We start from the raw sequence: 19,964 nt of genomic DNA on the forward strand, positions 1-19,964 counted from the left end.
CTCTGTAATCGCCATTAGCTCACGATAATTTGTTTGTAACAAGGTTTACAAAATAACATTACAGTAAAATATTCACCACGAAGCAAGACACGTCCCACCTCGCAGCTCTCTGCTGCAACCCGAAGCTGTCACGGTTTCCGATCCTACGGCGTTCCCGCCTGTTCGGTCAGAGATGTCCTCGCAACAACATGTGCCACTTAATGCAAACCAGATCTGCTAAAATACTCGCAGAAGAAGCATCTCTGTGCCTCATACAGGCGTGGGCTCCTTTTAACTCGGTCTCTAAAACCTTATCTATTTCTCCATCCACTGATTTACAATAATATCCGGTAAAAAAAAAAGCAGTCACCTAAACTTTGATACATTGAAAGAATGCTTTTTGAACATGCCATTCCATATTTAGTCCCATTTAATCTTATAATAACCTCCACTCTTCTGGGAAGATGTTCAACTAGATTTTGAAGAGTACTTGTGGAGATTTGTGCTCATTTCACCACAAGGGTATAAGTAAAATCAGGTACTCATGTAGGTGAGATGAGGAGGCCTGGGGTTAGCTTTCCAATTCATCCCAGAGTTGTTCAATAAGGTTGAGGTCAGAGCTCTGTTGCAGACCACTCAAGATCTTTCACTATAATCCATTTAAAGCATATCTTCATGGAGCTGGCTTTGTACACAGGGGCATTGTCATGCTGGAACAGGTTTGAGTTTTCTAGTTTAAGTAGAGTGAAGATGTAATGCTACCAAATCCAGAGACATCCTTTGCAATTGTGTAACTTCAACTATGCGGTAACAGTTTGGGGACGAACCACATATAGCTGAAAAGGTCAGATGTTCAAATACCCAAATAGGCACTAAATGTGAAATGGGATGTGGGATCTTATGGTTAATTGTCTTTTGTCTACATGGTGTATTTAGGATAAAATTATTATATATTGATAAGATGATGCATTTATTTTTGTTAAAAAATGGACATCTAACAGTGTCCCAGGCAAACACACATCTAAAAAAGTTTCATTATACTGAGCTACAAAGAGACTCACCCAGGTCATTGTGGACAACTTTGATAAAACAAACAAAAAGCCCCCCGAATAATCATCCCTTCTGCACGACGTCGCGAGACAAGCAATAACAATGTGGAGAGCAGCGAAATCAAATCATCAGAAGCAGGAATCAAATTGAAGGTGGTCTGTTAGGAGGAAATGAGGCCTGAAAAGAGATGCTTCCTGGAAGCCAGGCGCAGTGGGAGGTGCTCTTACCCAGGACCACGAGATTGACCTGGCTCCAAAGGTACTTCCCTCCTGTCTTCACTTTGCAGTTGTACTCGCCCGAGTCGCTCAGCTGCAGATCATTGATAAGAAGTGAGGCGTCTCCGTTCAGGTAGTCTCCGGCGAAGGACAGGCGGCTTGCTTGGTTATCGTTGGTGTAGACCTCGTTGTTGAAAAACGTGATAATCTGAAAGAGACAGAGAGAGAGAGAGAGAGAGAGAGAGAGAGAGAGAGAGAGAGAGAGAGAGAGAGAGAGAGAGAGAGAGAGATGAGACAAATAGATTCTGAGAGTTTTTAAAAGAGGAATAGGCAAAGTCTATTAACTCAAAGCAAATACACACCAACACATACACATAGATAGATATAGTGTATATAGTGTACAGGTATAGTCAGAAAATGTGAGTACTCAAACTTTGTTTTAACACAAACACATCTTACTATCCTTAAGAGGACCTTCCAATGACCTTATTATAATTCATTATATTATTATTTAAACAAAATGTGACAATAAATACAAATATTAACTTAAACTTTGATTAAAATCAATAACAAAATGTACTGTGCCTTGTAGGAACCAATGTCCCATTAATCGCAATAATCTTATTTAATATAATAATAATAATCATAAAACAAACACATGCACATACAGAAAACCTGTGCACATAGAGGCAATTAGTGCACATACAGAAAACCTGTGCACATAGAGGCAATTAGTGCACATACAGAAAACCTGTGCACATAGAGGCAATTAGTGCACATACAGAAAACCTGTGCACATAGAGGCAATTAGTGCACATACAGAAAACCTGTGCACATACAGAAAACCTGTGCACATACAGAAAACCTGTGCACATACTGGGAATCAGTGCACATACAGAAAACCTGTGCACATACTGGGAATCAGTGCACATACAGAAAACCTGTGCACATACTGGGAATCAGCGCACATACAGGAAACAAGTGCACATACTGCGAATCAGTGCACATACAGAAAACCTGTGCACATACTGGGAATCAGTGCACATACAGAAAACCTGTGCACATACTGGGAATCAGTGCACATACAGAAAACCTGTGCACATACTGGGAATCAGCGCACATACAGGAAACAAGTGCACATACTGCGAATCAGTGCACATACAGAAAACCTGTGCACATACTGGGAATCAGTGCACATACAGAAAACCTGTGCACATACTGGGAATCAGTGCACATACAGAAAACCTGTGCACATACTGGGAATCAGCGCACATACAGGAAACAAGTGCACATACTGCGAATCAGTGCACATACAGAAAACCTGTGCACATACTGGGAATCAGTGCACATACAGAAAACCTGTGCACATACTGGGAATCAGTGCACATACAGAAAACCTGTGCACATACTGGGAATCAGCGCACATACAGGAAACAAGTGCACGTAGAGGGGAAATAGGTGCACATAAAAAGAAAAACATGCACAAACAGAAAATCTGTGCACACAGAGAGAATCAGTGCACATGCAGTAAACCCAAGCAACTTACTTAAAACCTGTGCAAATAAAGAAAATACATGCACATAACTAAAACACATGCACATATAGAAAGCATATGCACACAAAAAGAACCTGTGCACCTACAGAAAACCTGTACACATATAGGAAATATGTACATAAAGCAGATGCATCAAACTGACATCACACTTTAACGTGAGTTAATCACCATTGTTTTCACATTCACTGTAGTTATTGAATAATTCATACAGTAGGCATTACTGAATAATAAGCCTTAGAAGCAACAAAAAAAAATTATAAGCAATGCTTAAATAGTTAAGCCACTTGAAAGAGAAGACACTTTCCTTCATCTCAATTCTCATGGTGCTCAGTAGGGTTTCCTGACGAGTTTTCTCTTACACAACTCAGAGGATGATTTTTTTCATCCCATCACTGTCTCTACCTCATTCCTAATCAAACATTCAGACACTATTTTAAATAATGGCGCTTTAATGTTCTCTTCTATTTACATGATGCATTAAATGTGAGCCGTCTCCAAAAACCCAGAGGCGTTAATGCAGGCTCACAGCTCTATCCAAATTCTTATAATTTTCATCCCCCAGATTGTATCTCGATACCCACCAGATGTGAACGGCAAGAGATGATTTATTTTACATGCACGCAAAGCGATTCGCCGAACGCTGCAGAGAATAGTGTGTCTTATCCGATGTTTAATTTCATTTGAAATGATAATGTTCTTAGTGACACGCTTATTAGGCTTGTTCAGCAGCATTACAGCTCCAGCACTGACACCAAAACATGATTTAACTGCCTCTGGAATCTGATAAGCAAATATTACATTAGCCGCTCTTAAAGTCATTATTTTATCCAATTAAAAATGCTGCTCCAAATAGATTTGGAGTGTAATCGGGATCTGTGAGATAGACAGGGGGGGCGAGACGGAGCGGACAAACATGCAGGCATTTGTTTGACAGCCATATGGCTCCAGGTGGATCTCTCATCAGGTTTGTTTGTGAAGCCATGAAGAAAGCAGATTTGGCCTGTTGCAAGATGACTGAGAAAAAAAAGCGAGGCAAGTGTTCTAATGGAGGATGCTAAACAAGGTGTTAAAAAAAGAAAGAAAGAAAGCAAAGCAAAGCAAAACTCTGTGGAAAAACAACTGTGTGCTGGCAGATAAAGCAAGTGCGATAAACTGAGTAAGAAATATGAAAGAATGAAAAAGAGGAAAGAGGACATGAATAAAAATAAGGAAATGTGAAGTGGTAAGGGTTGTCAGGTTGGAGGAAAAAGGGATAGTGTGTGGAGATAATCTATCCAGCTTGTCATTGATTCTTTTCATCAACTCTATCCCTTGAGGTGTTTTATTTCTCATATACTAAATTTCTTTTGCCATTGTTAATGATTTCAATAATTGAAAAAGGTGCATCATTATTTTAAAAAACACATGCAAAGATTTCACTGAAAATGAAGACACCTTTCAGAAAAGTTAAACGTAATGTGTTCCATATCAACAGCATCTTAATTTTAGATTGTGACACAAGCTGAATGAGTTGTTACAAAATTTTGTTTTATTAAATCACAAAAATTTGACCCGAGCATGTTTGTATAAACCAGTGACTCACTTACAGCCGGAACTACTTTCAGAGCTGCTGTTCTTAAAATTAAATCAATGCCTCCTGACTAAGCAGAATGAAAAATCTGTCAGAATTCAATTACAGACCCAGAAGAATTAATGCTAAAAGAAAACAGGAATATATTAAGGAATAAAGCTTTGGATTTACCACACGCTGTTTCATGTTGGGTTTCTGCAGGATCCACTCGATGTCCAGCGTCTGTCCGTTTGACTGCCGGAACTGGTGATGGCACGGCAGCGTCGTGTTGTCCCCAACAACCTTCTTCATTTCTGTCTGAGCTTCGGCAGCGAGCACACTGAGCAGCACTACACAAATCACACACATAAAGGGATGCTAAGGACACTTAATACTTGGAACACAACTCAAGTTTTTAGAAAGACATACACAATTCAAGAATATGTAAGTGTTAAACCCTAGGACCACGCAAATATAGTGGGTAGCTACATTCACTGAGGTAAAGTCATGTTGGAAGGCACTAGTTCAATCGGGATAGAAAGGTGATCAGTCTGAAAAACACGGTATTGACTTGTCCTTGAGGACAACTGGACATACGCCTGCAAGCAAAATGCTCCTTCACTGTAGAGGTAAAAGAAATTCAAGCATATAATGTTTCTTGCTGATGATCTTATCCCAAGCAACACTCTGACTCACATTAGATTGAGAACAAAAATCATATAATCGACCATGTACCCCTCGATTTGCCAAAATATCAACCAGTATCGTGCTGCAGATGTCACTTTAATCATTGATCTTATTGAAGCACATCAAACTGTGGGATTTGATACTAAAGCTTCCAGTGATGGACAGTCACAAAGGTCACGGTTAATCCCATGATTCTGGTTTAAAGTATGTAAAGTAAGGGTTCTTTCTCTGAATGCCTGTAACTGCAGAAAATTCCCTTTTAAAAACGTATAATATGCAGGAGAATTAATGCATCAATTATTTAGACAAAGTTCTCACAGATCACTACTTTACTTTCACGGCATTTAGCAGACGTCTTTATCCAGGGTGAAGGTAGTTAAAGGTAAAGAGCCTTGCGCAAGCACCCCATAATGGTAGCTTTGTGGTTCTTGGATTTGAACTCATGACCTTCTGTTTCAAAGATCAAAGCATAAATCACTGAGGGACCACCACACACTTTTAGTTTTTACACTTTTGATTAAAGTCAGATACCCTTTTTGCTATTTCAGTGTCATACACAGACCAGTTTCATTTAAATGCAAGTACTTTAGTTATTTGATTCAATTAGAAATTCAAGTGCCATGTTTAAGAGCATTTGTATTTTTTTTATGTACAGTAATATACTGAAAACGTTCGGATATTTGTTCCCCAAACACAGTTACTAAATACTATACTTTTTCCTTTTGTCATCTAGATCAAACGTTTGATACAGCATCAGTCTTATTTCGCATTTAATAATTTAATTTTATATATAAAATATTATATATTTTATATATATAAATATCATATATATTTTTTCAATGATACTTGTAAAATGTTAAGTGAAAAGTCAATTAAAATAATCAATCTCATTTTAACATTTATAACATTTAATAATTTTAACATTTATAATTCATGCACACATTTCTTCATTTAGGCCTAAAAATTATATGGCATTAATCATGTTTCTTTAAAGCAATAAATAAATATATAAATTAAACATAGCATAGTCTTAAATGATTAGCATTTTTCTGTAAAGTGGGACACATCAAGTTCTTGTTTTTTGTTCTTGTTTTATTTAAAAAAAAAAAGAAAAAAGAAAACCTGAAAATGCAAAGAATTTTTGTATTCATGAAACGACTTGCTTCCTGCTGTGCACAGCAGGAGGTCAGAGTCAAATCTGATGTCGCTGTCATAGTTAAGAGTTATTAAAGACGAACACCAGCGAGTCTATCAAGATCAAAAAATGCCATCAGGCTCATAAATCAGAGAAAGCTAGCTAGGTCTTCTGGATAAGGTACAAAGTGACTCAAAAGATAAAAAACGAAGCAGTTTTATTTTTATATTTATAATGATGGACTGTTACAATAATACAGATCAACACTTTTAATGAATATTTTTATGGACTCTTACTCCCAGGTGATTTAGGACATTTTCTGGGACTAGTGCTACTGTCTCGAAAAAAATACCTAGCCTACAATGTATCCGAGAGTGTTTCTTCACATGAACATAATTATATTCTCGAAATGAATTGTTTTTTACTTCACATTTCAACAATTTTCAGCAGTTAAAATCAAGTTTGACTCATGCTAGCATGAGTAATGTTACAGGAACTAGCTCAAGGCTGACTACAGGGATGCTTGTTATTTATTAGCAATTTATTAGCGCCTGTGAGGTAACCTGACAGGTGGTACAGTGTTGGTACTCCCTCAGGAGCAGAAAGGGTACCTGAGTTTCCCCACCTGATGAACAGAGAAAGAAAAGTGCAAGCAGAGCACCATGGTTTTGAGCGCTTTCGTGCAGATTCAGCAGATATTTCTGGAGCTCTGCTATTAGCATAAGTACAGCACTTAATCTTCAGGACAGCCTAGCCACAGTAACACAATAGCGTTTGAAATATTGCCAAGAGAGGTGTGTTGTGCTGTTGTGCATTTTCTCTACACAAAATCGATGATATTTTTGTGATGGCACTATTGATATTGATTGACGTTCTAGCATATGTGTGGTAGAGATGTTGTGACAGGTTGGCGAAGGATTAATTGGGTTTGAGCTTTACGCTCTTTGCATGTCAATGTGTAAAAAAACACCAATCAGAGCATAAGAATTAGTATGCTAGGGCAAAAAAGTCAATAATGAGGCTTTCGGCATTGGACTGAGTAATTTATTTTGGTCCTAGACAACAGGAAATAAGTTTAATTAGCAAAAGTAGGTGATTACCAACAGCAATTACGCAACAAAAGAGGCTTTTAATAATAGACTGTGCACATAAACACAATAATATTAACCCTGCTAGATTCATCCAGTTTGTTTATTAAAACTGAATGAAATGGGCCCTATAAGTGTATAGATTTAAATGGGAGGCTTATTTTCCCTCTTTTCATTACTTGCATAAATATGTACACCTCCAGGATCCTGGGTTTGATCCTAATCTCATATAATCTACATTCATCCATGTGTCTTATGTCCTAATATTTGCATAAGCATATTGCACATTCACAAAACAATATTAGCATTATTAGTAAGTATTACGTAGCATTTATTGTTGTATATTCTACAAAAATAGTGCTCTAGTCTGGACAAGATACTCCATACCGCAGAGACCAATATTTTAACTCGAATATTATCTGAGCCAATAAAATACATCTTATGTAATAGACTATTTAAACCAGTCTTTTTCACCACGCATTAAAGCGTGTCCAGGATTCTAAATGTTCATCCAAAGCAGGGCTGTATATCTAAAGAGAACCCGTGGAGCTCTGCATCCCAAGCTTGTTATCGTACGTCACATTAAGGTGATATCAGTGTTTTATGCGTCACATTAAGAGACACGTCCCTTTTCCCCTCCCTCGCTGTCTTTACCAGCACGGAGCTGAGTGAAAAGAATGACTCAGCAGACTGCAGCGAAGAGGAGCTTCCTCTGCATTCAGTTCTGCTCATGCCTTTTTAATGCTCCTCATGGACCCACATTTATTTTACGCACTATGTGTTACTAATACGGGTTTCAATCATTGAGCTAGGTGATTTCTGAAGAACCAAAGTGCTCTGTGTACCTGATTGCTCGATTTCTGTCATCGTTCTGACTCATCTTGGCAAAGGTCATAGTAATGAATTTACTTCACCACTGGTACACCAATTGATACCTCAGTGATCCTTTCAATCCATTTGACTTAGAAATCGAATAGATGTCACCTGTTTAAAGGCTCGATTGGTAAAATGAGACAAAGAACACGCAAAAAATATGTCACGTGGTCGATTTTCTGGGGTCAATGTATATGTTATCAATAACCTGATTTAGATTTGAAGTCATGATTCAGTATGTCTCTACAAAAAAAGATGTTGCGTGTGACTGTAGAAAGGACTTTAATCATAATCACACACTCTGGTGCTCATGGTAGTTTCCACTCTGTGGTGTTTTGTATTGTTTTTAAGATTTATAATCACACTCTTGATATCACCCAGATGAGGATGGATTTCCCATTTAAATCTGGTTTCTCTCAAGGTCCATCTAAAGGAGTTTTTTCTTGCCACAGTCGCCCCAGGCTTCATCATCAGGGATAAACACGCATCATTCACTTTCATTCTTAAGTTCTATAAAACTGCTTTGAGACAATGTCCATTGTGAAACGTGCTATAGAAATAAACTTGAACTTGAACTTGTTTGAGCTTAATTATCAGAGGCATTTTAAACCATGACACATTCACTACCATTGTTCGGTCTTGCCTCGTCATTGCTATCAAGTCTGAATGTCTGAACTAATGTTTGGCAGCCCAAAAAACATTATGTACTTGGAAAAAAAAATTAAAATTACGAATGAGTCCTATAATATGCATTGCACAACGCAATTGGTTACACTGTTGAGCTATTAGCTATTTCTCCTCATCCATCACTGGATACAAATGCTTTTACAAGCAGTTCTTATACATTTAGGAAACGCCAAACAAGATATAACATTTTTATATTTATTTCATTAGAATACTTGTTGTTATTTCTTCACATGTCCCGGTGATTTAGGAAGCTGGGGTCAGAAATGTTACAGTGCCCCTGGAACAGAAAAGGTTAAGAGCTTTGCTTAAGGGCCCTAATAATAGCAACTTGATGATAGCAGGGTTTAAATCCTCAACCTCCCAATCAGTAAACCAGAGCCTCAACCACTGAGCTACTACTTCCCAACTTACCATTAAATGCTTTTTTCGAGTTGTTTATGAGTGTATATGGAGAACAGATGCAGCTACTTGTCACAGACATTACAGCACAGTGAGATTTTTTCTGGTACCAGCCATGATACAGCATCCATGAAGCACAGAGGTTAAAGGACCTTGCTCGAGGGCTCAAAAGTGGCAGCTTGATGATACCCAGAGTCCACTGAGCAACCACTTCCCTCATACATGATCACTATATATCATAAAAAATTAGACCAAATATGCCAAACATCACTGATAATAAACAAATACTATAAAGTAAATGAGGCTCTATCAATAAAATTATGTAGATGCAGTCTTCCATTCACACCAGCACAAAAACTTTTACTAAAGTGGAGAAAAAACCCACACACCCCTACACAGGCAGGCTACACGCAAAGCATAACATGTTACGCCTGCATATAAAAAAAAAAAAAAAAAAAAACCCTGAACCACAGTGTTAATTTGGAATGAAATCTTTCATTAAGTCATCCACTGGGAGAAATCTAATGTCCAGGCTGATAAATCGTAGCAAACAGAGGGGTGTGTAGGGAAGGGGAGGTGTAATGCTTTGCATGTGTGTATGCATGGCCTGTCAAGTGAAGGGCTGTTCACACACACACACACACACACATACACTTGTGGACTGACGCATTTGGCTTGGCTCTGCATTTTGTGTGTACATCCAAGCAGGTTTATTCACATGTGGCCACATGATTGATTGAGTTAAAAAAAAAAAAAGCATGTTTTGCATATTTTCAGGTTTCTTTAACCTTGTGAGTGTATGAGTAATTCCATATGCCTTTCCTTTTCCTCCTCTTTTTTCTTTGTCTGTTTGCCCTCTCCAGTGACCTGTACATGTATCTGCCACACCTTCAATGCTTAGCCAAACTGTATTTGGCTCTGAGCTTGAGAGAATAACAACTCTAAGGAGTCAAATAATGAAGAAAAAGAGAAAATTGTCTGCAATAGATAGAGTGAGTGAGTGTATAAAGAGAGAGAGAGAGAGAGAGAGAGAGAGAGAGAGAGAGAGAGAGAGAGAGAGAGAGAGAGAGAGAGCTAAAAAGAGGGACATAGTTTCTATTTAAGTGCCTAGGGGAAATTGCGCTGCAATAAATCCCTCCTACAATCTTATTATAGAGCATCTCTCCATCCCACTGTACTCGATTTACCAGCTTGCTCTTCATCACCACCATCACCATCCTCTCTATGTAGACACTTTCTCTCACAACACACAGTCTCTAAAAAATGAGAAACTTGCTGGAGCAGTTACCTCACCTAGAGTATGGTGTAAATAAATGCAACTAGATTTTTGCCTGAGTTTTGTAATTCACTGTACAACATATAGAAGGAAGATTCTCTAATGAACAACTTAAAAAGAATAAAATATGTTCTTCTTTTATTAGAGTCCAGGCTTGTGCGGAAAAGGAGCTAGCAGAAACAAAAGTTCGTCAATATTTTGTTTATGTTTCGCTATTGCCACTAATGTAGTTATCCAGAGTTTTTTTTTTTTATTTACATCCTACTCCATCCTCATATTTATGGCTTTTAGAAGAGTATCTAATACAGTTGCACATGAACTCTATGATACAGACTGTGACTTCTGATTGTCAAATCGATAGATCGCACCCTGGTGACATGATCCTGATCTTTGTACCGGGCATGCAAGATTTGCACTTGTGAAGTTTCATTTCGTATAGTTCTGGACTGCAACAAGCAACGTACAATATATGTTAGATAGCTACATTTAGTAGGAGGTGGTAGTTCAATAGTAAAGGCTCTGGATTAGTAATCGGAAAATTGGTGTTCAAGCCCTTGTATTGCCTATGCTCCTCTCCTGGACCCTTAATCAAAGCGCTTAAACCACTGTGCTCCAGGGGTGTTGTATCATAGCTGGTCCTTCTTTCTGACCTCCTGCTTCCTAAAACATTGCTGGGATATGCAAGAAATTAATTTCAATGTAATGCATATGTGACAATATGTATATGTAATAATGTTCTTCATTATTAAATATGTTATATGCGATATAACATTTGAAATGAGAGTTTCTGTGGAAAGCGTGCATTTGGAACGTCTTTGGAGCTCTGTTTCTGCTTCCAATCTCATAAATTTCCATCAGACACCTTGGTTATTTAGTTAAATACTTAATTTACAATATTAAACAGATTAATACAAGAGCAAATACTTAGCAAATTTTAGTTATATTTAGTCTTTAAAAAGAAAATGTAAAAAAGAAAATGTCTACATTGTTTTGCAGTCTTTACAGTCATATTTCGATTTTTTTTTTCATATTTCTGTTTTTTAGATCAAATTATCTACTATCTTGAATGAAATTGAATTCATTGATTGTACCAGAATGTCTCAAAAACACCTCTGATATATTGTAAACCATGCACTCGGCCGTATTGTTAGACCTGCTTTTCTACACAATTACTCAACATCTTCTAACCAATCAGAATGGAGAACTCCACGGTATAAACACCTATAATACATAAATGCTGTAATATACTGTTAAAGCATATGTGATTGAGTGTATGTGTGAAAAGTATCCTGTATACAGTATTGTATATGGTTATAGTACTGTATATAAGGATTGTGTGAAAGGCCGGCGTTTGTCACGTATTGGCTCACTGACATTCTGTTGGGAAAAATTTTAAATCTTTATACCTCTCTCATGTGAGGAAAAATGCCACTGCAAGAATATAATATATTTCACGGCTATTAATACGCCTGTTCCTTCAAATCCTGTATGCAGGGCAAGCTCAAACATTTCACTCAAGGCTAAATGGAAGTCAGAGCGACCATTTACTATTTACAGCATTAACATCCAGCACTGTGTGTAATGAGAAACATTTCAATAATCCTCGCAGACATGATGTCATTGGCTAGAGGCTGCATCGACGTTAGCATTAATAATATTTAATAAAGAAAGTGGTGTGGCAGAAGAGACAAAGTTTGGTATATTACAAAGTCTTCAGAGTGTCCTTCATTTTTTCTTCCTTTTCTCTCACCTCTCTTGCCACTTGTTCATTCATATAAACCTTCTAAAGGAATTGAACTAAAATTGCCCTACTTTTTATTTCTCCTTCTTTCCCTAATGGATTAATGGAAGGCTAAGGCACTCTCACTGATGTGTGATGGAGCAATGATGGAGGACAGTCACCGCTCCGCTTCAGCGCATGACACCGATTTACAAGCTAAGCTCTCTTTATTACACTCATAGCAGGGAAAGGTTAGCATACTGACAGGAGCTGTGCATGTTTCCAGACAGTGTACACACTAACACACACACACATCAAGTCTTGTTACTTACATGGACATACATATTATGTGTACTCTTTTTGACATAATAAGTCTCCACAGTGTAAATGTACAGTACATATCTACAGCACACTTAGAGACACACACACACACACACACACACACACACACACACACACACACACACACACACTGTCACCAACGTGAATAAAACATGCACTACTACTAAGTATACCTCTGCAGGATTTTTAACATGCATGTCTTCTATGTATACCTTGTACACTGCATATACACACATACAGTATTATTTTTTTTATACTGCTGTGATTTTGTACATTTTTTATGTCTTGCGTTTTTTCCTTCAGTCCTTTATAAATGATGTCAGAGTTTGCTGGGAGGAATCACGGAGTAAAAATTGTATTGTCTAGTGTTACGGATCATTTACATTTATGGCATTTGGCAGACACCCTTATTCAGAGCGACATTTATCTCATACATACTACTGAGCTGCTATGGGGTTAACGGTCTTGCTCAAGGGTCCAGGAGTGGCAGCTTGGTGTAGCTGGGATTTAAACTCATGACCTTCGGATCCAAAAGGCTATTTACACATTAATACGTTACCCTCCGTCCACATTGAGAAAGTGGATAAAATATAAAATTCCCTTATCGCATCGCAGTGTGAACTGTGAAAACAGAGAGCTTTCGAAAACGATGACGATTTTAGTTGTTGCTGTAACGTTTCAAAGAGCCATAAAGTAAATAAACAGCTGGCGGAAATGACGCAGTTCGAATCGTCTAACGTTTTGCTCATGCACAGTACAGGGACATAAGTGTTTTCATATGTTTCATTATGATTGAGCTTCTTTTGGGAAATGACTGGAACCGATAGTGTGGAGGTGGAGCGTTTTTTAGGCGTAAACGCCGTTTTCTAATTTATCCGGATTAGTGTAGACGTAGCCAACGTCCAATGCCTTAACCACTAAGCTTCCATGTTCCCTCTATTTCCTGTACACATGACAATAAATGATTGAATCTTTGAATGTAGTTCGGTTTCGTTTCAGTTCAGAATGTTCCTTTCGGATAATGTTTCGTCTTCTTCTTCTTTCGGCTGCTCCCATTAGGGGTCGCCACAGTGGATCATCCGTCTCCATACTTTAATTGGCTTTTAAAAACCCAAGAAGAGCCGTTAATGCTTTATTGCTCTCCTTAATGGATTTTTTTTTGGTCCGGCCAATTTGAGATCGGTCTATGGTTCATATAGGAAGTTACTTAACTGAATCTGACACATGGATTCTATTAATATTTAGCATATTGCTAAAAAAAAAAAATAATTCATTATTAATTGAGAATCAGCTGTTTCATGACAGACTTTAGATGGTTTGTTGTGTCAACAACAGAACTGTTCATTGGAATGAGAGCTGATTACCATGACTATGCTGTTTATCTTTTGGTATTGAGACCGGATAACATTACACCCATGTCACATTGAGTTTGACCTCCCATTTTCCCTGAAGTGTGTCTAGACGGAGCAATTAAATCATCCTGAGCATTGCAGCAATGCTTTGTACAATAGGAAACGCATCATGACATTAAAATATGAATACATAAATATACTTGTCTTCTGCAAAACACGGGGGTGTGCTGTTATATTAGAGCACTTCACTCTGCGGAGGTAACAGTAGCTCTGCTTGACGTCAGGATTCATCACAACACTCTATCTCTGATTAATACTTTACAGAAGCATGAAGTTTTATTCAGAATATATGCAGTTTAATTCAAATCCAGTTTAAGTAGTAGGGTGCAAATAAATAAAACATCGAAATTCATCAAAAACATTTAAGATCTTGTTAAGGGGACAAAAGCAAAACTGTGCCATGGTCTTCAAGACGCCCAGAACAACATCATGCAAAATTAAAAACAAAATGAAAGAAGTTTTCAAGGCAATTTTTTTTTTACACTCTAACACAGGGCCAAATCCCAAACGGCTTCCACTCTACTGTACATGCTTTGCACAGGATATTACGGAAACATGCTTGAACATCATTAGAGATTCTTGCACTGAAACAAAGGGCTGTTAAAATCATCATTATTGTTTATGAATGTAATTAGTATGCTTTACATAAAACAAAAAATAAATCTAAATAAAAGATCTCATTAATGATGCATTTATGCAGAGCATCCTCCAACATCAAGGTTATTTGGCTGCAAATTTGAATATTTAAATTATACAGAAACTCTGAAACTTTAATATATATAGAGAGAATATAAGCTAAGAAAAAGGAGAATATACGTATATATACATATATATATATATATATATATATATATATATATATATATATATATATATATATATATATATATTCATGCTATAGTTACATCACACACCCATTTCTGTACATATATTCGTGTGTGTGTGTGTTTGTGTGTGTGTGTGTGTGTGTGTGTGTGTGTGTGTGTGTGTGTGTGTGTGTGTGTGTGAGAGGGATAAATAGTAAAAGAATAAATACAGAAGGCAGCGAGTGTTACAGTAAAAGAGTGACAGCATGAGAAGAAGGCGAGATGGAGTGCATGGTTTATAGCTCACGGCCGTGTAGAAGCTTCAGCACTAATGGCCCAGTGGTGTGAATAATTAAGGTGTGTGTCCTCACTGCTTTTATTACAAACATGAACATCCCCAAGCATTTCACAGCACAGCCTGGAAAGCGTGTTAAAGTTGCTCCACCGGCTGACATGCCACTCATTCCGTGGTGTTGACAGTAAAGCCAGTACACCATGACAATGACATCAGCCGAGCAGCTGGACAGATTTATAGACAAGATGCTTCTGGGGAATGGCAAAGTCAGAGTAGGAAAGATGACCGATACATGAGAGAATAAAAACTAATTAAACAAAACATTAATCAAAAGATGAAATTTTTTTTAACAAACAATGCACACCATCATATCGTTAATAAATAATGTGATATGTGCGAGAGTGGGATAACATCTTATTAATTCCAGATGAAGATATGGGTGATCTGGAAAAGATCACAGAATCCATAAATTCACAAAAAAATCTAACTAGTACAAGAAAAACTATTTTCACTCTTTCCACTGAAACATCACAAGGGTCATTCCATGTTAATTTGCATTGTGGTGCTGCAAAATACTTTATCTGAATTGAATTTTTAGCAACAATATATTTTCTTGGGGGGTTCGGGGGGGTCATGTTTTAATATCTAGAAATATTTTTGCAGTCACATCCATCCATCCATCCATCCATCCAATTCTAGATATCAACAAACTTACAAAACACTAACCTAAAGTTTGTGTTCTTTCGCGGTGTCCTGAATCCCTGAAAGAATCATGAAAACTTGTAATAAAAAAATTATTATTTATTGCATGATTTAAAGTATTATTTCACATTCCAAGCTACAATATCCTGCAAACCTTTGCAACGAATAACAAATTAAATTCATAACTCCTAACAAAAAAAAAGAACAAAAGTCTAAAATAAATGAGAAAACTAGTTTCGAGTATATGATTTCATTAAAACGTGTAAAAAAAAGGTACAGAAAAAAGTTCAGCATGTTAAAAATAACCATGTGGCCCTTCCTAAATACCACTTACTTTCTTCCTTTCTTTCTTTCTTTCTTTCTTTCTTTCTTTCTTTCTTTCTTTCTTTCTTTCTTTCTTTCTTTCTTTCTTTCTTTCTTTCTTTCTTTCTTTCTTTCTTTCTCACTGTTTTACCTCGTAAACTCTCCTCACAGACTCAATGACAAAATGGAAAAGCACTTTAAAGGCCGGGTGACACATACACACACACACACACACACACACACACACACACACACACACACACACACACACACACACACACACACACACAGCCCATAATTTTACTCAATGCTGATTAGTTTTTCTTTTCTTGTTCTTCCTTTTTTTTTTATGTCTGACATTTAAAATTTTAATTACGTCTATGAATCTTCAGATGTTGCAGTTCCAAGTGGCTAATTGGCTGACAGACACTCAGATCGTAGAGCATTTGAGCAGCTGCCACCACAAGCAGAGCTCTGTCATGAGACTTCAACTCGCGTGGCAAATCCCAGAGCTGTGGCTCCAGCATCCGGGTAGACATAGTCCCAGAGTCACAGAGTCACAGAGGCTTGGCTTCTGCTGGTGCGCTGATGCTAAATATATTGGTCTGGCTGGAATAAAAAACAAAACAGAAAGCCCAAATTTCCATTTATATCTGACCTCTTCAGCAAACTCCATGCCGAACCGAGCTACGTGTCTATAAATACGCTGTCAACTAGAAACTCGGGACAAAATGAGAAATATGTAGCAGAAAGGCTGCAGGTTCGATCGTCTGGTTCCAGACAAGAGCTCTCTGTCTGAGTTACTGTTTGTTTTGGCAAGCTGTTAACTTAAATGTGGGTGTGAAAGGGTGGGGGTATGTTGCAATGAAATATGGCACACGCACACACACACACACACACACACACACACACACACACACACACACACACACACACACACACACACACTCACAAAGGCTAGCTAGGTCAGTTCCTACATGTTAGTCATTTCGAACCACAGTGGAATCAATTTTGAGGTGTGTGTGTGTGTGTGTGTGTGTGTGTGTGTGTGTGTGTGTGTGTGTGTGTGTGGGTGTGTGTGTGTGTGTGTGTGTGTGTGTGTGTGTGTGTGTGTGTGAACGTGTAATTGTGCCCTGAAGAAAAATCTAAATCAAATCCCAGATCCAATCACTCCTCCACAGCATTGGATCACAACGTATTTAAATTGAATGCTCTGTTTAAAAAAAAAAAAAAAAAAAAAAAAAGCTTCCAGTAATTTCTTTTACTGTTAACGGTAATCTTTTTTTTTCCCTGGCAGACGTTTTCTCTTCTCAGAAAATGTCAGGAAATTGTGGAATTCTTATACGAAAAAGAAAAAAAAAAAAAATGCTCAGGTTTCAACCACACAAACGTATCCATAAAGAGCGTCAGCAAGTTTGGCCACGTTCAGTGTGCAGTGTTTCAGCTTGACCTTTTTTCATAGAAGCGGATGTTTGAGTTTCAGAGGAAAGTAGTGGCCATAAGCATCACAGAAATCATGTCTAGTGTGATGGGATTTCAGAGAGAATGTGGATGCAACCATGATTGACAGGAGAAATCAAAAATAAATAAAAATGAGATTTTTTTGTTCAGAGAACTCTCCACAGTCCAGTCTTCTGCTTTTCTCTAATGTTTGTTTCTGCACTTTCACGCTTCACAGATTTGCAGTGCAAAAGCAAAATAAACCACAATCATAAGCAATTTACATTCATGTTCTGCTTCCTTCCACATCGAATATAAAAAGAAGGATAGTAGAAAATAAACCCCAAGATTCAGAGGCGATGTATGATGTAGGAGAAATGTATAGTTGATCACACCACTGGACAGAAATGATTGAGTGGTCAGGATTATTATATTTTGTTGTGCCAAAATCAGAGCTATAGACCAGCATTTAGCATCACTGTAACATACAGTAATTATATGAAGATCGTCTCTGATAATCACATGATCATTACAATGAAATGTAGCTTTAAAGGATCAATTTTGGCTCATTGTAACAGGAGGTGGGAGCTCAACTGGAAAAGGTAGGTATAGTTTGCGAATGAAACACTTACTGATCATTGGGCAAAACACCTGTCATTCAAAATATACAGGAAGATATACATTGCTTGCCAATGTTTACTTCTGTTATTTTCTTATATTTAAAGATGCACTAATCAAAATAAAAAATAGTTTAAAGTAAACTGAGAATTTTACACATGTACAAGAAACAAAGTTATAAGATCTCATACTTCCTGTATATCAGGGGTCACCAACCTTTTTAAAACTGAGAGCTACTTCTTGGGTACCGATTAATGTGAAGGGCTACCAGTTTGATACACACAGTTGTCAGTTTGATCTGAAATAACAAATTTGCTCAATTTACCTTTTATCATATGTTATTATTAATACCGTAATTTCCGGACTATAAAGCGCACCCATATATAAGCCGCACCCACTGAATTTTTATTTTGAACATAAATAGGTCTACACTGAAACTAATGAACTTTACACAGGCTTTAATAAAAGACAGTGTCTGTTACACGGTGTAACGGGTGAAATATGTCGCGCTTCCTTTAAGAGCGGAGCGGTATTTTGGGAATAGCCATTTTTCCGCTATTACTGCATGTGTGCAAGACTGAGGAATATGTCCTTTTTATTTTCTGATGCTCATTTCTAAGTTTCTTTGACTAACCCGTAACGCTGTTGCCAAGAAAAATAAAAAGGCATGAGTTTTGGAAACCTGTCTGTGCTTATATGATTTCTGTTGTAACTGGAGTTAGTAAACTCTCCCTTTACCCAGACTCAACGCATTACAACGACTTGTATCTAAACAGTAGCCGACCAAGAACGTCATTGTTCACTGTCTTCCTCCTTCCTTTCACAACTGTTTCTCACAACTATTTCTCTCTGGAGTTTACCAGCAGGGGTCACCATGTTGACCCCTGCTGTATGTATATGTACAAAAAGAAATACAAAAAACTACAAAAATAAATGCAAATTTTGGAGTGCAGATATCAGAGAACGAAACCGGTTAAAAGATATTGTGACTTATTTGCATTAAATCTCTATTAGAAATGCTACTCGCAAAATAACAGATATTTTTAACCATCATAAAAGCAATCCACAGCTGTTCAGGGCAGTGGGTTTCATTCCAGATAATGCTGAGACAGTCAGCAATGGAATGATGGCCTCTGTCAGCGAGGGATTGAAACGCTATAACAACACAACCAGGCAGCTTCCCTGCTGCACATTTTACTGGCTAATTAGAAACAGACGGAATGCGCATTCCCCTCCCCGCTAATTTGCAGAGAGTGCCGTGTTGACATATTAGTGCCGCTCGTCTGGCTCGAGCATTTCAATCGTCCATCTAAGCAGAAAAAAGGTCACCTGAAAGAAGCCAGCTGGACTATGCGTGACCACACATGGACAAAAATATGTGGTCAGAAAGTCACACTGGCCGGAGAACCGTTCCCAGATTCCCAGCTGAGCAATGGTTTGAGGTGTTTAAGGCTCATACAGGCGAGCGATGTGACAGCGATTAGACCAGGAGGGGCAGTCAAAAGCCAAAACTTATGGGCAGTTGCCATTAAAGCAGTGAAGCATCTCACCATCTCACCATCTGCCCTGCAAATCCCTCTCTATTTTGTTAAAGAAGAAACTTGAAATAAATCTGTATCATTTTATTTATAATAGAGCATAACCTTAAAAATTGTAATTCTTATGTTAAGGTTGCGTTAAACATTTTATAAAATTACCTAAGACTTTATTATATATTTATTATATAACCTGAGGGTCATTATTAAAGCATTAGTGTTGAAATCAGGAAATGAATGCAGATCAGTATAATTCTCAGAAGATACATATGTGCTTTTTTGAACATCCCATTTCACA

The 19,964-nt window shown here is 37.6% G+C and overlaps 1 protein-coding gene across 1 annotated transcript in view; it reads right to left on the bottom strand.

Moving 5' to 3' along the window:
• clmpb (CXADR like membrane protein b) overlaps positions 1-19,964 on the bottom strand; it is an 87,918-nt gene that overhangs the window by 13,170 nt on the left and 54,784 nt on the right. The window contains exons 2-3 of the mRNA XM_083552472.1: positions 4,541-4,698; positions 1,257-1,452 (exon numbers count right to left, since the gene is read on the bottom strand). Of these exons, the coding sequence (XP_083408598.1) occupies positions 1,257-1,452; positions 4,541-4,698 (354 nt within the window). The remainder of the gene's footprint in view (positions 1-1,256; positions 1,453-4,540; positions 4,699-19,964) is intronic.

Source organism: Silurus aristotelis (genome assembly GCF_946808225.1).
Source record: "Silurus aristotelis genome assembly, chromosome: 10".
Lineage (NCBI taxonomy): Eukaryota > Metazoa > Chordata > Actinopteri > Siluriformes > Siluridae > Silurus > Silurus aristotelis.